General features: G+C 45.9%; 2 protein-coding genes across 2 annotated transcripts in view; one reads left to right on the top strand and one right to left on the bottom strand.

The window, feature by feature from the left end:
• Positions 1 to 943: 943 nt before the first annotated feature.
• On the bottom strand, positions 944 to 22,099 carry LOC125227035 (E3 ubiquitin-protein ligase lubel). The gene is given in 24 exon segments (XM_048131227.1): positions 944 to 1,103; positions 1,927 to 2,095; positions 3,148 to 3,290; positions 3,929 to 4,124; positions 5,118 to 5,269; positions 5,590 to 5,730; positions 6,156 to 6,383; positions 6,634 to 6,831; positions 7,079 to 10,023; positions 10,354 to 10,471; positions 10,875 to 11,078; positions 11,203 to 11,352; positions 13,795 to 13,974; positions 14,920 to 15,168; positions 15,392 to 15,861; positions 16,024 to 16,243; positions 16,353 to 16,621; positions 16,701 to 16,835; positions 16,838 to 16,982; positions 17,071 to 17,421; positions 17,509 to 17,598; positions 18,881 to 19,029; positions 20,146 to 20,455; positions 21,748 to 22,099. Coding segments are annotated over 23 exon segments (7,242 nt in total). The 5' UTR covers positions 21,748 to 22,099; the 3' UTR covers positions 944 to 1,073.
• Positions 22,100 to 22,525: 426 nt separating this feature from the next.
• Positions 22,526 to 25,497, top strand: part of LOC125227030 (hydrocephalus-inducing protein homolog) — a 58,626-nt gene continuing 55,654 nt past the window's right edge. Inside the window, 3 exon segments of the mRNA XM_048131221.1 lie at positions 22,526 to 22,621; positions 23,050 to 23,265; positions 23,896 to 24,074. Of these exon segments, the coding sequence (XP_047987178.1) occupies positions 22,526 to 22,621; positions 23,050 to 23,265; positions 23,896 to 24,074 (491 nt within the window).

The following is a 25,497-nucleotide window of genomic DNA, read 5'->3' as shown; positions in this document are numbered from 1 at the left end:
ATCCCTATAGGATCACTCGTGGGTCTGTCTGTCCGTCTGTCACAGCCAAATTTCTCCTAAACTACTGAACCGATTAACTTGAAATTTGGCACACATATGTCCTGTGATCCAAAGACGGACAAGCAATTTAAATTAAGAAAATTTAATTGTTGGGGTCACTTTTGGTTGGTAAAAATTAAAGTGTTTTAAACTATATTGTGTTACAATATCAAATGAAAGAGCTTTTTATAAGTATTTCAAAAATATTTTTAGTCAAGTAATTTAAGAAAATAGATAAAAATAGCACAAAAAAATACACGAGATAGCCTTCAATCTATGGATTACACAGGAAAGCCTATTATAAATCTACAGTCAAGCGTAAGTCGGACTGAAAAGAAAAAAAAACTTAAATTTCACACTCTCTGCCGCTGAAAGGAGTTACCAATCTCTTGAAATCTACCTAAATTAATTTCCGTTTCGTTTTTTTAGAAATTGTTCAGAATATGCACAACCCCGTGCCCGTGTGGTGACGGGTTAAGAATTTCACCACCCCTTTCTTCCCGTGGGTGTCGTAAAAGGCGACTGTGGGATATGGGGTAAATTGTGGCGTAGGCGAGAGGCTGGCAACCTGTCACTGCAATGTCACAGTTTCGTTTCCTTTCAACCCCTTATTTTGCCAAGAGTGGCACTGTAACTTTAGCAGTTTCATGTGCTCTGCCTACCCCTTTATGGGAAACAGGCGTGATTGTATGTATGTATGTATGTACATACATATATGCATATACATGTACAATCACGCCTATGTATGTATGTATGTTCAGAATATCGATTATTCTCAAAAATTATTTACGTGCCTTCAAAAATCGAGGCGCTTAAGCCCTTCTTGTGGTGTACGGAGCCCTTACAACGATAGCACAACTCGCACTTACGAGTATAATGACCAAATAATCTAGATAAATAAGAATAAAGCAATATAGGTATTTTATTTTATAATGAATAATATAAATAACAATATCATTTCAAGAGACTGGAATACAGGTAGCTTCTTGTGATGTATGATGGTGATAGTAGGTAGGCAGGTAGAGAGGCGGCCATCAGTCCAACGGTATTTTTTCTTTCACGATCTAAAACATTAAAAAAAAAAATGTCAATATGACCATTTTGAGTCGAGACAAAGATTTATCCGCAACAGTAAAGACTTTCATTCGTCCAAATCTTGACAAGGCTAGATTTAACCGGTAGTTACCTATATTTTTGTTACAGTGAATATTTCCTTCGCGTAGCTAAGTCACTGGACCCTTTTCCAGGTCACCTCAATCTACGAGGTTTTTTCAATTTACAAGATTTGCCAATCTAATTTCAACACGTCTGTCGTTTTTAAGGTTTAAGTTCCTGTCGGAACTGAAGTTTCATAATTCAGTGGCCAGATAATATATGACGGTATCTGGGTAAAGGGATCTCATTGTCGACGGCGCTTACGACTCAGCCACGACATTGGTCTAAGCGCGACAGCGGTGAGCGGCAGCCATACGTGCGAATGAAAAGTCCCATCGCTGTGTCTCGCTCCAATGTATGGCCGCCGCTCACCGCTGTCGGGCTTAGCCCAATGCCGTGGCTGAGCTGTAAGCGTCGTCGACAAAGATCCCTTTAACTTCACATTTATGAGCAGTATAGGTATAGCGTCATCTGCTTCGGATGTCATTCTACCAGACACGTTTTCGTCTAAAGACGTCCTTTCTATAATATTCGGTCGGTCAAACCTCAGCGCACATGCCCGCGTAGACGGGGTCGGAGTCCCAGGGGCCGCGCTCGGGCAGCGGCAGCGCGCGGCGCCGCAGCTCCGCCACCAGCTCGGCCACGTCCATGATGGGGATGGGGTCCAGCGGCCGGCAGCGCGCCGCCAGGTACTCCACGTAGTGCGCCCTGCGGTCAGTGGACGTCGGTTACCTCGAGCAGGCCGCGGCGGTACAGGCCCTCGAGCGAGCCGTAGGGCCGCGGCGGCGGCCGCAGCGCCGCGCGCTTCACGAGCGTCTCGAGGTCGTCCACGCCGAGGATGGGCAGCGGGTCGATCTCGCGCCGCCGCACCAGCCGCGACAGGTACTCCAGGTAGTGGTTCCTGCGGGCGCGGGTGCGTTTCGTTACTATATACCCGATCTCGTGATAATACCACTCGTGTATCAAAATTCCTAAAGAGAATATTTAATCTTTTAGAATAAGATCCATATCACCCAAATGCCAAAATAATGCACGTCATCAGGCACTCGCTCGCTCACACGACGTAAAAAAATTAAAGGGTTGTTTTTATTCGAGGTGTTTAAACATACAAATTTTGCCTAGCAGACCTGACCGATGAGACCTTCCTGATCAATTCCCTTGTAAAGTTAAGGTTGCACGAATTTTCTTCTAAGCCCACATGGGCAATTTTATTTTTGTAGTAAATATATTAGGTACGTAATTATTACGTCGTAACGAAACGCATCCGTATCGATCGCTATATCACTTACAGAAACCACTACCTGTGTCCTCGCCAATTTCAATGAGAGTGTGAACCAATCATCGACATAAAATGACAAGATCTTATAATTGTTAATGGAAAGACTATACTAAGTTATTTACAAAAAAGAGAACATTTAAACGTAAGAACGAATGCCTGCGTGCCAAATGCAAGTAGCTTAGTTATGAACTACTTTTGAAAGTTAGTATTAAGGTACACTAATGTGATATGATATACGGGAAAACAGTAGGTATATGTATAGATGAGTTTATTTTAGCAGACGCGTTGCTAGAACAGTGATTCGATGTTTCAGCTGCTCCTTCGATCGTTCGAAGCCATTGCAGTCTTAGTTACTTAGATCTTCTGTAGCCTTGTGTTAACTGCACTTACGTAGGCATAAAGAGAGTTTCATTCATTAAGGCGCGTGCTCTTACGACCTACCGCGAGTAAGTAAGTAAGTATCAAAGCTTCTCGAGAGCTATTTTTTCTCTTATTTATTACGCCCTAATCGGAGTAAAAGAAAAAGATTCCCGAAACGTGAAATCTGCGGGCGCAGGGCCTCTGATTCGTAATGGAATACCATAACGTGACAAAGTCGCGCGTCACCGTGAATAATACGATCTATAAGAAGAGTAACCATGGTCCTTCGACCCGGATAGTAGTAGTGCACATACTTGCATAGTCCGGCGTGCTTCGGCGGCGCGTCGGCGTTGCAGGCGCCGTCCACGAGCCCGGTGGGCGTCTCGCGCTGCAGCTGAACCGGGCAGCGGGTTGGGGAGCCCTCGGGCGCCTCCACCTCGAAGGTTACGTTGTTCATCTGCAGCAAGATACTGAGCTTAGAAGATGTGGCAAGTTCGAAAAAAAATGGCGCTTAGAATTGGACAGTGAATCTGGCCATATACTTATATTGTAAAAAAACTCTTCTAAAATTAGCCTTAGGTATACAGTGCTCCAGCACAAGATTGCTTTACCTACAAAAACGCCTATATTTCATGCGGGTCTTTATCACGCCGAAACAAAAATTCTCGGGTTGTGCGTGTGAAGTCCTATTTCAATCAAGCGCAGTATTTCATGCGTAGGTATGTCAAAAGAGATGTTGGGAGGCCATTGCTTTGGCTTTAAGGACTGAAACAAGTGGGACATGCATGACAGCTTTTAAGATAGAATATCGATCGATCAGACTTTTCATTTGCGCCACTCAATTTGTGGAGTGGCGCGAATGCGTTGGAGATGGTCGCAAATTCTGCAACGAGGCCTGGTTCGGCACTAGCAAATAAAAGGGAAAGAAGTCACCGTGGCGAAATATCAATCTGTAGCGAGCTTCCCCTGTCAGGTCTGTAGTTAAGTAAGTTGCTCTCGCATCGGTCTGTTTAGCCACCAAAAGTTATTTTTCCAGGACTTTGAACGTCAGAAATAGACGCTAAGGCCAGTAGACTGCAACCTAAGGTAGTTTACCTGTAGTAGCGTTTGCAGTTCATGCGGCTCTTTATCTCTCAGGTAGAAGAGACAGTTTCTCGGATGGTGCGCGTGGAGCCCTAGCCGCGCGCAGTAGTCGCTGAGGCCGCAGCGCGCGCCCATAGTGAACGGCTTTCCGCAGCCGTAGCAGAACTCGTACTTGCATTGTGTGCACGTGAAGTGCATGCAGCCGCCTCTGTTAACAAAATAGATTCATTTAAGATAGGGTAGCTGAGATAGGGTAACAAAAAATCTGATAAGTTGGTTATCATTAGAGAGCGGATTTCATGTAGCGATTTAAATATTAATATGGATATGACACAAAAAATTTATAAAAGTAAAACCCTTTTTGGATGCTTTTGTGAATATTGGGCAAAAATAATAATCATAATATAATTAATAAATAAAAAAATTTTTGTAAATTTTTAATAATTTATTTATATAAATTCTTGTAAAAACTTCTATATTACGACTCAAAAAATATAAAAATTAAAATAATTCGCTTCCTGTATACAAACTCCTTTATTTAGAATGAAATACTTTTCTTTAAATGTAGATATTTACAAAAATAATTACATTTAAAGAAAAGAAAATTACATTTACAGAAAATAACATTAATTTAATCTAATTAGTCAGCGAAGTTTGCGGTGTGCGATGTAGATGCGATAGATTGTAAAACCTTAATATAATCCACATGACATGTATTTAAAAAAAATCACTAATCATATCCATATTAATATTTAAATCGCTACATGAAATCCGCTCTCTAGTTATTATTGTTGTCAACCCTAATATTTAGGCTTAGTCCGTTTTCACATTATCCGATCCGATATCGGATGTCGGAAGGATTTCAATAGAAAAAATCCAAGATGGCGCCTGTAATGTAAGGGATATGGTCCGACATCCGATATCGGATCGGATAATGTGAAAACGCACTTAGGCCTTTTAGTCACTACGGAAGAGCGACACCGAGAGAAAACTACAGATGAGAAGTGTCAACGATTGCACGCTTGGTTATAAGATCTACCGGCCTAGCTGAAGTGACCAGCGCCTTTGTTCGAGGGCAGGGCCAAATAAATAATGACGAATTAGGGCGTCCGAAATTTTGACGAAAATTTCGAATTTGGCGCCCCGCTCTGGACCGGGGCGTGGGCCTTCCTCCTTGCTAGGTCTTGCACGTGGCTCTCACCTGGACAGCGAGTACTTGAAGTGGCAGCGCGGGCACTCGAGCCCGTTCTCGCGCAGGTGCTGCTGCACGGCGGCGACCGAGCGCTCGGGGTCATTGTCCTCGAGCCACGCGGCGTACTGCTCGCAGGTCAGGCCCTCGTGATTGGTTGACCACTGGAACAACCGAATTTTGACGATATCAGAAATATATTCACTGTTGTACAATGGGATGTCAAAAAGTTATCGATTTCTGATAAAAGTGATGAATTAAGAACAATTTTGCTTGACTGGGAAGGTGCTGTGATGTGACCGCAGGTTAGTTAGGATTATGTTTGAAGCAGAAAATATACGCTTTGTTTTGTCGGTATAAACAATTTTAAAGCATACCTATTGGATTATATCGAAATTATAAGTATTTAAGTAGTAACTTAAATTTTAGAATATCCCTGCATTTGTTACTCTATTTCTACGGGGACATATTTAGTGAAACTCACCGGTTTCCTGCATGTGGCACAGCTGACCGACCTACATTCGGGACACCGGACTTTCTTCTGCTTCGGATGCACGAAGAACCCCGAGGAACACTCCACGCACCATCTGAAGTTCGGGTCCCGGGCTAGAGTTCGGTCTCGCAACTAGAAACAATAACTGAGTTGTAGTCTATGAAACATGAGGAACACTAGCTAAACGATTATATTCATTATGTTAAAGACTACATCACACAGACTGAGAACCTGATTACCATTCTCTGGAACAATTCAACATTCGTGCACATCCGCATCGCCCTTATACGGATAAAAGTTCGTAGCTACTTAAGCAGGATATCGAGGTGCGCGAAGTATTCAAGCCAGCCGGCGTATTATGCTTCCAATTTTAAGAGCAGAATGCCAAGTATGTCAGGTGAGAGTGCAGAAGTACCTACTCTAGCCAGGGTCTTTCTCCAGCGACTTCAGCTCGGGTTCCTTGAAGTACGGGCACACGTATTTTACAACGTTGCGCTCCATCACTTGATAGAACCTGTTCACCGGATGTGTCTTTGATCTTTATACTGGAACTTTACCTTTCGCTGGAACAGTTCGTGCACATCCGCGTCCAGCAGCACTTTGAGCAGGATATCGAGGTGCGCGAAGTACTCGAGCCAGGCGTCCTCTTCCAACGTTTCTAACTCGGGTTCCTTGCAGTACGGGCACACGCAGTCGAGCACGCTGCGCTCCGTAACTTGCACGGTGAAGTACAGGCGCGCGCACTCGCGGCAGCAGCGGTGCGTGCAGCGCAGCATTGACACCATCTGGATCACGAAATAAACACTTCAATGTTTTGGCCCAAAAACATATTCAATCATCCTACTTATGTTCTACTAACAGTCATTTACCGAGAACCTCATTGACTAAACATGTTTGTGTTGTGCCAGCAGCATTCTCAACTGCATAGGTAATAAGACTAAAGCGAAGGCGTGAAAAGATCTCTGGGGTGAATTGGGTGTGGTGCTAAGATTGTGTTACGGCTAAAAGCTAGGACCGCTGCCGTGTCGCACATACCTGGTGTTCTGGAAGGCGCGAGGCGCACAGCTCGCAGTCCTGGTGCAGGTAGGCGAGCGCGGCGGGCAGGTCGGCGCACTCCAGCGCGGCCAGTAGCGCGGCGGGAGCGTCGGCGCCGCGAGCCACCAGCTCTACCGCTAGTTGGGCTTGCTCCCAGCTTTCGGCCGCACCTTCGGCCAGAAGCATGCGCGCTTGTCTCTGTAGTCAAATGAGGAAGTTTAATGATTGAGTCTTAGTGTTCCGATCCGATATCGGATGTCGGACCGATATCCCATACATTACAGGGCCATCTTGGATTTTTTCTATTGAAATGTCCTAGGTCCTGGGAAATCCTAAAGCAAACTTGAAGCGATACCAGTGAGAAGGTGATGATTGGAAGGGAATTAATGGCACTGAGTTTGCCCTTTCTGTGCATTTAAGTTTCAATATATGATTATATAATTACCTCAGGCGACCCTTCTGGAAGCCGCACATGCGCCAAGTCGATTAGTTGCCCAGATACGCGGCGCAAAGTGAGCGGCGGCGGCGGCGATGGCGGTCGTCGCTCGGGCTCCGGCTCGTTCTTGACCACGACTTGCACTTGCGAATCGTCCGAGTCACTTTCCGTCCATTCGTCTTCAGTGCGACATGTCTCGCGGAAAAATGGCTTCTTTTCTTTTGAAGGCGTTTTTGGTGGAGATGGCTGTTTAAGCTGCTGCGATTTTGTAGGGGGCTGCGGAGCAGGCTTCTTCTTATTCAAAGTCGACGTTGACGGTTTAACCTCTATAGTCGTTGCGGCCGGAGGTGCTGGTGCGGGTGCCTTTCCAGTTTTCGGATTAAACAGCCTAGATTGCAACTGCTTCACATGGCCGCTGCTGATATTTCCAAAATGAGCTTTAGGGGGAGTCGGTGCGGGATTCTGTTTTATAGATGCTCGCCGTACAGGTACTTTAGAAACAAGTACCTTCGGAGCAATCTTGTCTACTTTCTGTTTGATGCTGGGCAAGATCTTAACAGGCTTTGGTATGTTAGACCTGGCGGGGGTATTCTTCTCATCTTTAGGAGGACTTAATGATTTTTTATCAGGCGATGTACTAGATCGTTGCTCTGGTTCGGATTCAATCTCTTGCTGCTGTATATTTATGTTTTCATTCTCAGGAGGGCTAGTGTCGTGGATATGGTTTATTTGTATATCCATATCGTCATCGTCATGTTCCGTATTGGCAATGTCAGATTGAGATAATTCAGATTCATTTTCAATTTCGTTCAAATTATTTTGAAGGGTATTTGTGATTACAATAAGCTGTTCCACAATTTCATCAGTTGTGTTGATGCCACTTGGCGACGAAGAAGTTTTATTATCAATTTCAGTAGCCACTGCAGCGTCATTGGCAATATTTTCCAAGACTTGGTTAATATTAGCGGCATTATCATTATTATCTTCTTCGGAAGATTCTTTAATGTTTAATTCTACGGTAGTTTCACTATTTAAAATTTCATAATGGGTTTCAAGGGGTTCATCTATGAAAGGTAGTTCTTCTATAGTTGCATTGATTATAGGCAATATGGTTTCACTTACTGTTGCTACTGATGCAGGTACAGGCTGGAAAACCATTAAGTTTATTTCCTGTTTAATATAAGGCGGGTTTTCGATTTTTGGTATCATAGATATCTGTTCAGAATTAGATTGTAGTTCTTCTTGTATGACAGGTTGGTCAGTGCTAAGTTCTTCATAAATCTCTTCAAAGCTATTGACTTTAGCAAAATTGTTGTTGACGTCCTGACGTTTTGGACGTGTTTCTGTTATTTCCGTCTCTGTTCCTAACTGTATAGATATTGTATGTTCTTCTTGAAGGCTTCGAGCAATGGAATTTAGTATCTCAAAATTTGTTTGTTGTATAGCATCGGTTTGTGCTTCTATATGATCCATGGCTTCCTCAAACTGTTCGTTTTCGTCAGAACTAGTACTGTCTAAGACTGGAGTGCTTTTTCCGATATGCTGCTGTACTTCTCCTTCTCCTTCATTTTCACTACTCGTGTAATCTTTATTTTCTGTAGTTAAGTCCTCTGTTTCGTCATCAGATTCACTGAATGAAGATTCATGATCAGTTGATAAATCAGAATCATTAGAACTGTCATCAGTCGCAGTATGGGACGAGTTTGAATCATTGAGAGAATTAATGTCTGAATTAATTTCAGCTTTCATTTGCTGTATGAGTTTTTGTGTATTATCTACAATATCGTTCAAGTTATTTGATTGATCATTGTCTATGATTATAGTGTCGCGCTCTGTTTTGTTGACGGATAACTTCTTTGATGAAACCATTTTATTTTTAGACTTAATGGTATGTTTAGGAGAACGATTATTTCTAATTCCAAACTTAGTTGGGATAGTTTCTTCATTATTTACTATTTCATTGTCAGTCTTTTCCTTGTTAACACTGGATACAGCTTCCTGCGCCGTGTTACCTAGTGCATTGTTTGAAATAGTATCCCCTATATTACCATTACCGGACTCAACTGTAGCTACATTATCTTGCTCAGATGGCATTAGATTTTCTGTTCTGTTTAAGAATTCTGTATGATTATCATTTAATGTTGCCACATTACTACTTGCTGCATTCAAGGTATTTAAATGTTGACTATCACCAGCACCATCAGTGGTAACGCTAGGTAAAGGACTGTGTCTAGTTAATGCATTATAAGCATTTATGAAATCATTTTCCGATTGGCCGAGGTCAAACGACTGTGTTTGCTCCGATTTGTTATTTAAAGTACTGTTAGCATCTTTTTCATTATTCACATTATTGCTATTTGCTACTTGGTTTGGTTCCTTCTCAACGTTAATATTAGCATCTGTCCTTATTTCTAAATTATTACTGTTTAATATTTGTTCTGGTTTATTATCTAAAGTATTATTAGTATCTTTACTTTGTTCCAGATTATTGTTATCTGCTAGTAGGCCTTTCAAAAGTAAATTTTCATTGATGGACGGAATACCTGCTTGTATAAGTAACGCTTTTAATTTTTGTGCAATATCTTCAGTATTTATTGCTTCCACCTTTTCTTGGGTATTTGGAATATTAGTAGCATTCGCAGGTTTCTCGTCCTTTGCCTTACTACTAGTAAGAGTAGAAGCGTTTGTTTGAGCTGAAGCTATATCTGTTGTAACTGAAGTAACATCTGTCAGCACTGAAGCAAAATCTGGTGGAACCGATGCGAAATCTATCGGTACCGAAGCAATACTATTTCCTAAATTGTCCAACTTGTGAACGGGCAAACTCCAAACGTCTCTGTCGAGGTCCACGTCGAACAGGCTCGGAGTTTTAGCCGGTAGCGGCAAGTACATCCAGTCGTCATCTTGAAATGTTTTCGGTATCGGCTCTTCGAATTCATCTGAACTGTCATCTGCTGCAACAGAAACATTAATCAATAAAGTATTAAGATATAATTTGATTATCTTCAGCCAAGCAAGAGTAAAGCCTCCGCCACACATAAAGCGTTTTGATAGCGTAGCGTTAGCGGAGCGGAATGCGCGCGCGTTCGGCTCGCAATCCGCCCTCGGTAGTCCCCGCTGGCGTCCGCTGTGCGCAACGCCAGCGTTTCTCCGGCGCACCGCTATCATTGCGCTCCGCTATTTAGCTAGCAAGCTATTTAGCTTGGGTGAGACAATATGTCTACCGTTCGAATTGTGTATTCGCGTCTGACACAAAACGAGTGAGAAGGAATGAAGAAACTCACCGCGCAGAGGTTGTGTGGCGGGCGGTGGCGGCGGCGGCGCGGCGTCGACGTCGGCGCCGGCCGGCGAGCCCCACACGCGCCCGCGCAACCGCCGCTCCTCACCGACGCTGCCCTCCGCCTGCAACAACGTTCTATTACGAATTTACTAAGATACATTTTAGACGACTAATGGTACTGGAAGCAGTCGAGGACAGCTGCTTGGGTTTTGGCATGTCTGTCCTTATGTAATTGACATTGTAAGCAGTTTAAATAGTATCAAACAACATTTTTTACAATTAAGTACCTATTGTTCTTCAGCTTAGCTAGGCATAAACAGAGAGTAGATCATTTTCTATAGTAGAACTTTTCTTATAAGCAAAGGCAAATTCATCGATGGTAAGTGGATCTGTAAGCTGTTCTTAAACATTTATATGTACCTATGTCGGCTGACCGCTAGCACAGTATAATAAAGAGTACTATCGTACAGTATGGCCACTCCCGGTGACGTCAGCCAGCAGGCTCGGCCGCTGTCATACACGTACCTGGCGGCGGTGGCGCTCCACGCACTCGGTGACGGCGGGCCACATGGCGGCGCGGTGGCGCGCGAGCGCGGCACGCGCCTCCAGCTCGGTGACGTTGGCGCCGGGCGCCAGGCGCGCTGCTGCGGCCTGCACGCCGGCTACTAGGCTCGGCCAGCGCTCGCGTAGCCATGCGAGCGGCGCTGCGGGACTTTGCGCTAACGCCGCCTGGACATACAAATATAGTATTTAATCTTGTGTCATACATGATACTATCATCAAGTTATGTAAATTTCGGGCACAATAAGAGTAGGTAGTGTCTAAAAACAGGTCTTGATTCTAGGATACTCGCCTGCACCTCCGCCGCGCTGAAGCCGAGCCGCTCGGCCGCGTCCATGAGCCGCGCCAGCTCCAGCCCGCGCTCCGCCTCGCGCGCCGCGCCCGCTCCCAGCGCCTCCATCGACATCGTGCGGTTGTATGCCAGCGGCTCAGGGGACGGCGCCTGCGAAAAATATATTCTTAGTAAAATTCGAAATCTATTTCTTTCAATACTCAAATCTTTATTGCAAATAAGGACAAATCCATGCAGTAGTGGATACACTTTCGAATCAGTCAAGCGCGGATCCAGCTTCGTGCCCCCCATGACCCCCCCTGGATCCGCGCATGGAGTCGGTTGACATACGAATAACAAAAAGTTTCACACGCGAGAGTGACCGTTGCGTTTTGGCGTTTTGGTTGCCACGGAGCGTGAGCGTGCTCTGTCTATATAAGGAGCTAATCGCCTGCAGTATGTCAAGACAGATACAATATTAGAATCATACGCTACGCACTTAAAACGGCCTTTACACATACGTCGGGTCCTGTCGCGTGGCTCACGAGTCTTGTGTAACTGGCTGCCTCGTCATGTAGTCGAGTATTGTGTCACCTCGGAGCCGTAGAAGCTGGAGCGGCGCTGCGGGCGCGCGCGGCGCAGGTCGAGGTGCGAGGCGCGGCGCGTGAGGCGGCGGCGGCCGGCGTCGCTGTCGCCCGCCGGGCTGCTGGCGCGCGGCTCTCGTGTGTCACGTCACTCCCTGTAGACTGTCTGTAGTGTTACCTCGGAGCCGTAGAAGCTGGAGCGGCGCTGCGGGCGCGCGCGGCGCAGGTCGAGGTGCGAGGCGCGGCGCGTGAGGCGGCGGCGGCCGGCGTCGCTGTCGCCCGCCGGGCTGCTGGCGCGCGGCTCTCGTGTGTCACGTCACTCCCTGTAGACTGTCTGTAGTGTTACCTCGGAGCCGTAGAAGCTGGAGCGGCGCTGCGGGCGCGCGCGGCGCAGGTCGAGGTGAGAGGCGCGGCGCGTGAGGCGGCGGCGGCCGGCGTCGCTGTCGCCCGCCGGGCTGCTGTCGCGCGGCTCTCGTGTGTCACGTCACTCCCTGTAGACTGTCTGTAGTGTTACCTCGGAGCCGTAGAAGCTGGAGCGGCGCTGCGGGCGCGCGCGGCGCAGGTCGAGGTGCGAGGCGCGGCGCGTGAGGCGGCGGCGGCCGGCGTCGCTGTCGCCCGCCGGGCTGCTGTCGCGCGGCTCTCGTGTGTCACGTCACTCCCTGTAGACTGTCTGTAGTGTTACCTCGGAGCCGTAGAAGCTGGAGCGGCGCTGCGGGCGCGCGCGGCGCAGGTCGAGGTGCGAGGCGCGGCGCGTGAGGCGGCGGCGGCCGGCGTCGCTGTCGCCCGCCGGGCTGCTGTCGCGCGGCTCGCGTGTGTCACGTCACTCCCTGTAGACTGTCTGTAGTGTTACCTCGGAGCCGTAGAAGCTGGAGCGGCGCTGCGGGCGCGCGCGGCGCAGGTCGAGGTGCGAGGCGCGGCGCGTGAGGCGGCGGCGGCCGGCGTCGCTGTCGCCCGCCGGGCTGCTGTCGCGCGGCTCTCGTGTGTCACGTCACTCCCTGTAGACTGTCTGTAGTGTTACCTCGGAGCCGTAGAAGCTGGAGCGGCGCTGCGGGCGCGCGCGGCGCAGGTCGAGGTGCGAGGCGCGGCGCGTGAGGCGGCGGCGGCCGGCGTCGCTGTCGCCCGCCGGGCTGCTGTCGCGCGGCTCTCGTGTGTCACGTCACTCCCTGTAGACTGTCTGTAATGTTACCTCGGAGCCGTAGAAGCTGGAGCGGCGCTGCGGGCGCGCGCGGCGCAGGTCGAGGTGCGAGGCGCGGCGCGTGAGGCGGCGGCGGCCGGCGTCGCTGTCGCCCGCCGGGCTGCTGTCGCGCGGCTCTCGTGTGTCACGTCACTCCCTGTAGACTGTCTGTAGTGTTACCTCGGAGCCGTAGAAGCTGGAGCGGCGCTGCGGGCGCGCGCGGCGCAGGTCGAGGTGCGAGGCGCGGCGCGTGAGGCGGCGGCGGCCGGCGTCGCTGTCGCCCGCCGGGCTGCTGTCGCGCGGCTCTCGTGTGTCACGTCACTCCCTGTAGACTGTCTGTAGTGTTACCTCGGAGCCGTAGAAGCTGGAGCGGCGCTGCGGGCGCGCGCGGCGCAGGTCGAGGTGCGAGGCGCGGCGCGTGAGGCGGCGGCGGCCGGCGTCGCTGTCGCCCGCCGGGCTGCTGTCGCGCGGCTCTCGTGTGTCACGTCACTCCCTGTAGACTGTCTGTAGTGTTACCTCGGAGCCGTAGAAGCTGGAGCGGCGCTGCGGGCGCGCGCGGCGCAGGTCGAGGTGCGAGGCGCGGCGCGTGAGGCGGCGGCGGCGGCCGGCGTCGCTGTCGCCCGCCGGGCTGCTGTCGCGCGGCTCTCGTGTGTCACGTCACTCCCTGTAGACTGTCTGTAGTGTTACCTCGGAGCCGTAGAAGCTGGAGCGGCGCTGCGGGCGCGCGCGGCGCAGGTCGAGGTGCGAGGCGCGGCGCGTGAGGCGGCGGCGGCCGGCGTCGCTGTCGCCCGCCGGGCTGCTGTCGCGCGGCTCTCGTGTGTCACGTCACTCCCTGTAGACTGTCTGTAGTGTTACCTCGGAGCCGTAGAAGCTGGAGCGGCGCTGCGGGCGCGCGCGGCGCAGGTCGAGGTGCGAGGCGCGGCGCGTGAGGCGGCGGCGGCCGGCGTCGCTGTCGCCCGCCGGGCTGCTGTCGCGCGGCTCGCGTGTCTCGCGCCACTCCCAACGGCCGGTGGTACGCACGCTGCGTTCGCTCTCCTGGCAGAAAAACATACAAGTCGTAGAGACGCGAGAGTTGACGTACCTACAAATTGTCATTTTGCGTTGAATCAAGATCCCACTCAAATATCACGTACTCGTATTTTTAACCGCCTTCCAAATCTCAAGGGAAGGGGTTCTCAATTCGTCTGTATTTTTTTATTTTTTTTAATGTTTGTTCCTCGATATCTCCGTCGTTACTGGACCGATTTTGAAATTTTTTTTTTGATTGAATGTATATGCATACAGATTGGTCCCATTTTTCTCAGAACCCAGTTCTGATGGTGGGATCCTGGAGAAATCGAGAGAACTCCTCAAATCTGAAAGGCATACATATGGTGATTTTTGTGTTTTTAAAGGAACAGCATGCATTTAGGTACGGAACAGTGACATTTGGTGCAGTGGAACTGCTGATGATGGTCAGAATGGAACTCCTCAAATCTGAACGGCACACTTATAGTGACTTTGGTATTTTTATAAGAACAGCATGCACTTACGTCCAGAACAGTGACATTTGGTGCAGTGGAACTGCTGATGATGGTCAGAACGGAACTCCTCAAATCTGAACGGCACACTTATAGTGACTTTGGTATTTTTATAAGAACAGCATGCACTTACGTCCAGAACAGTGACATTTGGTGCAGTTGAACTGCTGATGAAGAGTGAGCCGCCCCTGGTTAGAGTTCCGTTCTGATAATCATTCTCATCTGTAAGTACTTCAGAATCATCCAAATTTCAAAATTGGTTCAGAAATGACGGAGATATCGAATAACAAACATTAAAAAATATACAGACGAATTGATAACATAATCCAACATTTGAAAGTATTTATCACTCCAGAACCCCAAAGGAAGGCGGTTTTTTTTCTTAAAAATTATTAAATATACGTAGGAGAATGGATCCTTTTGTAAATTTTAGAAAAAATAAATGGTAGGTAAATCTTACCCGTGTGTCACTGGATAGCGAATGCCTGCTATGTGAGCGTTCGCGGCGAGCTTCATCTCGGAATCGGCGCCGGGAGCGCGACCGCGGGACCGATGGGGCTCGTTCCCTCTCCCTTTCTCGCTCGCGCTCCTTTTCCCGTTCACGTTCCTTTTCCCGATCACGTTCTTTTTCCCGTTCGCGCTGCTTTTCTCTTTCACGTTCTTTTACTCGCTCACGCTCGCGCTCCCATGGCGTTGGAACTTCATAAGTCTGAAAAACAAGAACAACATTCAACTAGGTATCAACAATCTATGCTAAGTATCATTTTATCGACTGTGACCTGCTTAACCGAACTTGCAAAAGTTAGGTTACGGATTTTACATCTTCAATGGCTTACTTGGAATAGACAAGTTAAAGTACCCATCATTACGTGCGAAAAACGACTAATTGTTCTAAAAATGCTAACAATGTATCGCTTTTATGTGTCACTTACCTGAGTTGAAATACTTTGAGGCGGTGGCGATGTACCCGTATTGGAAACTCTCGACCCGCCGAAAGGCGATCGGCCGCGGCTGTCAACGCTTCCCCGCGGCGGGGAAGCGCCAACGGACTTTTTTTGGTTCGTATTCTCTCGTGGCGGTGAAGGTCCAACCGATATGGTGTGCCGTTCAGGGGGTGTTCTCGCTATACGGGTTTCTTCTCTAGGTGGTGAAGGACCTACAGACACGCTGTGTCGCCCTTGATCGTTTCCGTTATACGGTCTGCCATTGACTTCTCTGCTCCGAACGTCTTTAGGTGGCGATGGTCCCACGGCCGTGTCGTGTCTCCGTGAGTCGTTCACGTCCCGCACAGGTGTGGCGACTCGGCTTGTTGGTTGCCTGGGTTTGGTTTCCCTCGGTGGTGATGGTCCGCAACCGGTTGAAGCCTTCTCCTTTTTCGGCTGGAGTTTGGGTACCTCGCCGTCTGTAAAATGGTAAAATATAAGTTTGAATGATTTTGTTTTTTTACGGATTTTGTTACTCAAGAATTTACCTGCCCACTTCTGATATTTGTTTCGTAGTTATTAGGTCATTTAGATTTATTCATAAAGCAGTAATTGTACTGACACTAAAACGTTTTACTAACTTTGTTTCTGGCGAGTGTCGCTAGTCGCAGCCGCGTCGGAGATGTGTAGGTTGGCCATAGCTTTGGCGGCGCCGTTGGCCACAACCTTGGGCGCCGTGGTCGGCGTGCGGCAGCACACTGCGCACACACGTTCGCCTGGCTCGTTCACGAACGTGCAGTGCTCGCACTGCCAGGAGGTGTCCGGCGGCGGCGGCGCCGGCCCTAAGCTGTCTTCTTCTACCTGTAAGCAGTAGATAAATAAAAGTTGTACGAATCTAAAGCGTAATTAAATTTTTCACGTGTCGATAGAAAATTAGTGAAATATACAATTTTGACAAAAAATTACTTACTTCGGGTGTATTAGCATTAGCACTATTAGCCGCTACTCTCACAGGGCTTTGCACTTTAGCCTGAACCGTTTTTCTAGCTAGACTCTGCGGTTTGGGAGGGTCGCGGCGGTCGCTCTCTTCGCTCTCCGAGTCGGCATCGCTAGATGGTAGCGGTGGCGACGGCGTGCGGTGCTTGGTGCGGCGCGACGCGCGCGAGCGTATGCTCATGGCGGGAGAAGCCGCGCGGGAACCAGCGCGGGAAGCCGCGCGAGACATAGCGCGGCTGTCGGCTGGAAATTACGAAAAAAAAAGATGTTTAGACAAAATAGGCTCTTCTTTAAACCATGTAGGAATAGGAGTTTGATTTACCTCTACGATAAGGTTGCGGCGTCATCGTCGAGTGCATATGAGCGTGCGGATGCATATGCTGCGGCGGGCAGCACTGCCAGCCCCACGGGCCGGGGTCGAGGCTGGCGCAGCTGCCGTACCGCCACGGCGCGCCGCGCAGTGCGCGCAGCCCGGGCACGGCGGCGGGGGCTGGCCTAGCTCGAGGACTGATGCGCCGCGCCGCATCGGCCGGCCCCAAGTTTGCGCTTGCGGCATCATTTCCGGCCCGTCCCATGGCTCATGCATCATTGGCTGTTGCACATGCTGAAACGTTGTAGAGAGTGAAATCTAATATTTTTTTGTTAGGTAATCGATTAGATTCGCAATGATGAAAAAAAGAGTAAAGACTTACCATGTTCGTGGGTACGTTGTAAGGTGGCAGCGCTGTTCGGGGTCGGCCCCAAGCCTGTGCCGCATGACCCATCGTGTTATTGTGGTATGGCATAGCTTGAGGAGCAGGAGCGGCAGCTTGAAGCTGGCTCGTCGGCAAATAAGGCATGCTGCCGACATGAGCGGAAGGCGAAGGCGGTAATATCTTGCTCAGGTGTGGAGGTATAGGCTGCGATACACCGTGGTTGCTTAAGGGTCGTGCCGGCGGTGCTTGGTTTTGTGGCGTCATAGTGTTGATGGAACCGAGCGTGGCTCGACGTGGCTGATCTTGTACGGGAGGTCTAGGGCTAGCACTTGATCGGTCGCCGCTTATCTATAAAACAAGTGAAAGTGGATATCACAATAATCTCAAATACAGAAAAATATTCAGTGTGACTGAAATGAATAATGGTTTATTTACCTTATGCCGTCGCGGAGGAGGTACTGGAGCGGTAGTTTTGGGCGGCAATGGCGGACGTTGCTCTTCGCGTAACTGCGTCACGGACAGAGCCTAAAAATATAAAACAAAATTGTATTTGAGTAAAGATACATGGTTACAAAGTCAAAAACACAAAACCGACTTCTACATCTTATGTGAACATCTCCTGTACCACATTTTAAAGCGAAATAAATATTTGATATTTTGATATTTACATATAACGACGAACTAATCACCGACACCTAACTTTTTGTAGCGATACCTTACAAATATATCGGTGAATGAAAATGTGCTCTAATTTCCGTATTTAGCCCATCAGGAGGTATCGGGCCATCGTGTGTCATATTATTTTACGAATAAATGCCAAAAACATTGGTAATTAAATAATATTTTGTTCGATCTACATAGAAATCTTCCTCGATTTTATCTTTGAAAATTTCAGCAATCTGTTTTCGATATGTACAAATAAGTGTTTGTGATACGTTCAATAAGGTGTCTCACGTTGGCCCTTATGACACCAACGGACCTAGCACGGCCTAGTGCTTATAGCGTCGGTGCGTCCCTTGCACTTACTAAAAGTTCTAAAAATGTGCACTGATAGGTTTAACTATATTACACTAGTGTGCATGGCCCGCTGCTTGGCAATTATGCTAGGCGCGCTGTAGGTAATCTAAGGTACGACACCAAATCTGCGAGAGATAGTCCGCGTAGGTGAAGTGAATAACCTAACGGAAGTTCTAACGATTTCATTATTGGCCCTTCGCCAAACTTGTATAGTATTTGCAGCACTTGCCTAGTAGGCGAACACTTTGCGTAGTTTTATACTGGCTGCCAATCTTGTATTAGTCAACCATATAAATATTCATAATAAGCATCATAATTAAAATTAAACACAACGCGTCCTGTCATTCACAAATATATAATACCTACAGTAGATTGTCATTCTCACGATGTTAATTGCGATCTTTATTCGGTTGGGCTTGGTTTGGCTTGGCCAACTTGTCATAAAGATCGAAAGAGGAGCCGGGCTAGATATTAGTACCTACAAAGTGCATTTTATATGTATTTGGTTGACAATAGTTACTTGTTGACGAACTTCTTGTAATACCTATCAATTACCTACCATCTTTTTAGCATGGCACGACCCACCACTTATTTTCTTAGGCGAAGGTGTGGATTGAAACGCACTGCCTAGTCTTCTCTACATACGAGAACGATATGTTTACTTTGTACTGGTATTTCTTTTTTAAAATTATTTATTTGTTATCAGATTAAAAATCCAGCCAATTTGGCAGTAGAGGCCATTGTTGGGTTGGGTTCTAGAAAACACAGACATTTTACAAGCTGTCCTTACCTGTCTCTGATGGTTTCTGCGCTTGGGATGGCGGTGGTACATGTCATCGCAGGAGGCACAGAGAGCGCGCCGGCCACACTCAGCGCAGCGCACGCGCGCGCCGCCGCCGCCGCACAGCCCGCATGACGCGCCGGCATCCACTGGGTGACCTGAACAAGAGATGTATTTCTTATTATAATATAAACGTCCCATTTTGTCGCTTGTCGTAAGGACATTTTGACCGTTAACTAAGATACAAGCAAATGTCGATCTTATGGTAATCGACAAAGTTGGGCGTTTGACTAAAATAGCTAACTTATACTTAATACCTTAAAACTCTCTACAGTCTCTATTAATCAATCAAATACTTGGGTATGAAAGTACCAAAACAAGCTTGGTGTTATTTTCTTGCACGTTGATTTCAAATCGCCCACTTTTTAAAAAAAAACCATAACCGGCGATTTTGTTTTAGGTCTGATGATGAAAAGCCACTTGCCACTCTAATATGCCACTATGTTAAAAAAAATCTTGGCATTTGCTAAATTGAAGCAAAACAAGATACCGATTACGATCCCGTCAGGATTTTATCTTTATTTAAATCTCATCCTGATTTGTGAAGTAACGGTTCATCAAAACCAATTCAGGACCATAACAAGTCATTTCCAGTGAATCGGTCTCTTGGTTAGCAAGCATATCAAAAAAAAATCTGTTTATGTATATGCCGTAGTTACGATTTACGATTAGAGAATATATTATGCAATAAAGACTAAATACACATGTAAACTAGATTAGTCATACATTCATAGAATAATCATAGGTTAAATACAAATTTGTTACACAGATAACAGTTCGATTTATCTTTGAACGCTGTTACATTGCTGGAACTGGGTTTATGGGGCCGAAAGCGTCAGCGCAAAAGTTGTTGAACCCACATAAAATCTGGCGGTAACGCAACGAGACTATAAGTTTTGTTTCTAGTTTCGCTATCCGTCCATTTCTTGAAAGTGCAATAACGAGTGCTACAATACCTCGTGCTAGTTTTCATCATCATCATTTCTAAAGTTAATTGACTGGCAGTCATAAGCTTTTTACGAAAACTCTAAATTAACTCGCCTTGTTTGCGCTTGCTATTTGTGATATGACAGTAACAATGACAATGTTGTGAAAATAGTTGTGAACTTATTACCTATCGTTTATGTTTTTGAAAAGAGGTCATATCTTCTTGTTCAAATTTACTCTTTTTGAGAAAGTGTTACACGAAAACACAACATGTTTCAAAATATTACCTGTCGGCGGTCTTGGCGGAGTAGGCGGTGGCTGCAGCTTAGCGTTGACATATTCCTCGGCAGGGAACTCCACAACCTCATAGTCCGGCTCCGGCTTGGCGAGGAGCGCAGCCTGGCGCGCGAATTGTGGCGTGGCAGGCACTTGGCGTGTCTGCGGGGCGCCCGGTGTCTGGCGTGCGAACTGTGGCGTGGCAGGCACTTGGCGTGTCTGCGGGGCGCCGGGTGTCTGGTGTGCGAACTGTGGCGTTCCGGGCGCCGGCCGCGGGAACTGGGGAGTTCCCACCGTGGCACGACCCCGGCCTTTTAACATCTGTTTCATAGAATGGTGTGTTCAAAATGTGAATTTATACGCCCGAAACATGGACATAAAGTGCTTATTCAGCATAATAGTGTTTTTTGAATAGTTTTTTAACTTACGGGGCTAATTCGAAGTAGAAGACATAATTAATCATTAATAAAGTAATAGAATATTATTGAATAACTACCTACACAATCATTCTAGAACCCAGACTCTACCTATATTACAGTTGACAGTATTAAGCTAAATACGAGTAAAAACTTGTTGCGGTTGTTATTTATATTGTTGTTGATATGTTGAATGTTTCTCCTCATCTACGCCTTGTTAATCCTTATCTACGCCTAAGTGCAAATATTTTAGCAATGATAGAGAATATATTAGAAATGAGACAGTCTCGGTTCTGGGTCAAACTATATTAATATTTTTTAATCTACTGTGCCTAACTGAGTACCAAGAATAAGTACTATCAGCTGCAAAAGTGCATGGAGAAATTATGAATGAATTCATTGATAAATTCGCCATGCACTTTTGCAGCTGATAGTACATTAAATTAAAGTTCTTAAGAATATTAGAGTTTTAGGTTATGGGCCCAGCACATTTACGCCGAGACACCGGTGACTCATCTACATATCTACTGTTCTACTCAAACACTCAAATAAAATTTCTTAAAAATAGCATAAGCTCATTTCAAGATTAACTTGCAAACAGCACTTAAAACTGGTTTCAGTTAGTAAGTCTTATTTATCTTGTGTTCAAGGACTATACACTATCGAAAACCGCCTATAAGTTAGATTTCAGCACTGGCTGGCAACAATAAATAAACGTGCCATGCCGACTCCGGCGCCGGCGCGCCCGGTTTGTGCGTGTACACAGCTATTGTGCATTATAATATGTTCCATCTACTTTAATCTATGTGAAATACAAACACTTTATGTACACGCCTGTAAGAATTACCTCTCGATTTGAAGTGAGGTATTTAGATAGTTAAATGATTTCCATACTAGTTTTATTTAATTAGGTAGGTATGTCAAGAATACTAGGAAGTCCCCAGGTTCCTTCTTGCATATGCCAGACTGATTGTTAGTGTTTACGATTACTGTGCAAACTATAAGACACTTATTATTATCTAGAAAATAGACGCTAGCTGTGACCGGGATAGTGCGAGCAACGACACTCAGCGACCCGTTCCGATTTCGCTTCTCACATCCCAAAATATCGTTTATAAATTAGGTCTATGTAAAACTTCACCAATAAATGTAAATTTGCAAATTTCATGATAAAACTATGTAAATGAAAGTTCATACCTTAGTTTTGAAATAATCCTGTTAGTTAAAACTTAAAACACTGGAGAGAACAGATTCACTTTCGGACACGTAGCGAGCTTTTGCACACATAGTTGTAGGTAACACTTATGCAACCGTGCAGTCGCGAGTGCGCCGGGGCGGGGAGGTGCACCACGGGCTCCGGACTCGGTGGAGAGCCGGCGGTAACTGCTAATCGTGCACCCTATCCGGACGAAATTGACAGTGGGAAGACGCACGCGCCGCTATTTCGGGCCGCGGCCGCGTTGCCCCGATTCCACTAAAATTACAACGCGCAGCTATTTCCGCACTCGGTGCGCTCTGGCCCGCGACTCTACACCTTGCGAAATGGTTTCTCATCAACGGCTACACGACATGTATCAACATTCGCGGTTTACCGTGCAATGTTTTGGTGATTGGTTTAGGTAATTAGCGATGTTTTAAGAATAATTGATTTATTCATATAATGGTGGATTGTACGGATAGAATAAAAACTTTAGATATGTTATAATTAATATACAATTAAATATATAATCAATTTTGTACAATTTTCGCATTAATAAAATCCTGAAAAAAAGATTGGTAAGAATAAGGAGCAGAACAAGGAGACGTTCAGTGAAACCTCAATTATTTAAATGAAGTACTATTGTACCTACCTATTAAAACTTTATGATCAATTATTTGTTTTAAATTTTCCTCCTTAGTGAGTCCTTAGTAACGGCTTGACGTATATGGTTTTTGCTTGTAAACAAAAACTGTCAAACGTGTATGATATTGCGGTATGGAAATATACACGCAATTTAAACAGAATGGGTATTTCACAGCGGATCTCTATCATTTATTGTTTAAGAAGAAGAAGATCGTGGACACGGAGGAAGTGGTATGTGTTTTATATTTTAGGTATATGATATCTAAAGGCTTCGTGAAACTTTCGTCTACTGTGCCATTCACAAACTAAAAATACTTAAAAGATTGTAATTAAAGAAATGCATTGGTGTAGCTGTAGTGTAATAATTAGTGGCGCTTTAGAATGTAAGAAGCGTTTGGCATCCGTTGGGTAGACCGTAGATTACATTCGGAAAATTGTTTCACTTTGGGGCTAATCTGGATGAGACTGGCCCAGGACCAGGATAAGGAGTGTACATGAAGAGAGGCCCAGTTCAACGATTAAAGAGGGCGACGAGGGTGATTAAAGTAAAGACTAACTATGATGATGGTGGAATAACAAACTTCATCTTCTATTTTAACATCGGTATGTAGAGTATTTATTAGAAAGTTATGTAATTTTTTTTTTATCATTTTTAGATCATTCCCTCCGAATATGTAAAGGAAATGAAACTCAGTACCCAGGAACGTTTGCAGACCCTTCACAAAATAGAAGTGGATAACATAATTAGCGTAGGTGGCAAACATAACCCTGCCAGTGTGATCTTAGAGTTCGCGCCGAAGCTTCTCGTCTTTCAGAACTTTAAACCGAATGAGAAAGTCACTACGAAGTTTTCTGTTAAGAATATTAGCAAGGTTAGTGAACTCGATTAAATACGCTTTGTATTTACATATGTCCTGTAGACTGTAAACTAGACTTTTTGAAAACTATAAAAATTGTCGATATATCCGGGAAATATTTAGCAATCCTTTTCCCGACGACGGAGTAAATTGACGACTGCAGCTCACTGTACAAACTAAAAAGTAAGTATACGTAACACGTAACGTAGGTTTTTCTTATTGTAATTAGGCGAGTATATTAAAAAAAGCAAGGCCTTTTTTAGGATTCCATGGAAAAATGTTGTAAAGACACATGATAACAGTATGTCTGTGTAGTCAGACTAGACAGGCAAAAACACTGAAGCGCCATTTGGCCAAACGCCACCGAAACTTTCATTTAGTTACATAAGTAATATGCAGGTGCCTAAACCTCAAACTCATCTGTATTGGGTGAGATTGTTTACATTAGTCACGTCTATAGTGAGAATCGCAAGGTGAACTACATGCAAGTGTTGAGTTAATATTAGAATTAGCACTCTCTTGTAATCTTTCGACTCGCTGTAAAAGAATGATGCCTGAGCCTTTACCACGTGAACACAAAGCACAACAGTCCGACCCTACGTCAAACTTATTAATGTTAGTACTATAGCTTATTATGTGCCACAGGCGTCGACACACCTGACCTTGATATACAAGGAGTCTTCGCTGATCACCGTGAAGCCGGTAGGCGGGAAGCTGCTGTCGCGGCTGGCGCCCGGCATGAGCGTGACCTTCAACGTCGTCTTCCGACCCGAATCGTTCTTGGACTTTGCGCACAAGGTCACGTTTACCACCGACAAGGACCAGTATGTGTTGCCTATTTTTGGTAAGCACACTGACTTATCTTATATATGAATTATGAATCTATTGCACTTATACCTGATATCAGGATCCTACCGACCGCGCCATGTCAAGAGATATGGAAACGACCATTACCAAGCATCAACTACTTTATTCATTCATAGCTTCTCCTGCCCACATTGTTATGATTATCAAGATACCTACACACCTGTATTACCCGTCAAGATACCTAAGTTGTTGGATGGTCATTAGGCAGGCACCTTCAACGATAGTGATTCTGGTTGTTCTGCCGGTTACATATTGTGGATTTGTGGCTAGGCTCAGGTCCGCAGAGACATTCCAATTCCTAATCTTTATAACGACTCCAGTCCTTTGAGACGCAAAAAGTTTAGGCAAGGTTTAAAAGAACACCATTTCAAATTATCTGTGGGTATTAAAATTGGGGAAAGGCGTTTAAGCATGCCACCTGTATCGAGGAAACTTTAAGGAATAACAGATTAACCTACCACGGTTACCGGCTGAAACAACCAACGAATACCGCTCTCGCCTTATATCGCGTGGTTTTCGAATCGCTATTAGATACTTTAGATTTTAAATGACCTTATAGTTTTCATTAATTGAGTTATTTGTCCCATTAGTATATCTGTTACAGAATTTACCAAATATAGTTGAAGAGCCGCTCCATCCCGCGGTCTTTCTTATTAAGTCCAGGTTAAATTTTAAGCTACACGCCTTAGAGGTTGCTGCAGGTCGCATACTATGCGCGGTAAGCAAGGTAATATCTATACCGCATTCTCCCAAAATTTGTCGAATCCAACGACTTATCGTTTACGAGGTTACGGACTTATGGGGTTTTTAAAGATTTATTAAAAGAGAATCGTGGTTGGCACGTAACAATTTGGTTTTAACTATGTGAACAGACAGTATTAACCGGACAGATTTCAGGTACTTCCCGAGAAAACCGGCAAAGTTAACATAGGTTGGGCTGTGCCCGGTCTGGAGGTTTTAATGAGGTCTGGAATATTAATAGTGATTTCATTAGTATGAAATGTAACATTATTTAGAAGAAGTTTAGCCAAAGTTTGGTCTCTGTGAGCGTAAGCAAAGTGACGAGTTACTAGTTCTTGATCTAATTGAAGATTTTGATTGGGGAACCAGGATGCTAGATTATCTAGTACTAATGAAGTGTTCCATGTTTGATTATATTTCGGTAAAGGCGGGCGTATTTTATAAACGCCTTTAAAGCAGCGTTTAATTCGATCATCGCTGCCGATATGTGCGCCTAAAATCAGGGACAGAGCGGACCTACAGCTGTTTTTAAAGTATCCTATTGAGCGTTAGCTTCATATAACTGAGTAAGAAAAATTAATATAGGTATTTAACAGTGGAAAATGTCTGCCTTGGGTGAGGCCTGAACTCACGGCCTCT

Source organism: Leguminivora glycinivorella, chromosome 6 (assembly GCF_023078275.1).
Source record: "Leguminivora glycinivorella isolate SPB_JAAS2020 chromosome 6, LegGlyc_1.1, whole genome shotgun sequence".
In the NCBI taxonomy this organism is placed as follows: domain Eukaryota; kingdom Metazoa; phylum Arthropoda; class Insecta; order Lepidoptera; family Tortricidae; genus Leguminivora; species Leguminivora glycinivorella.
This window is presented reverse-complemented; position numbering and strand designations above follow the sequence as displayed.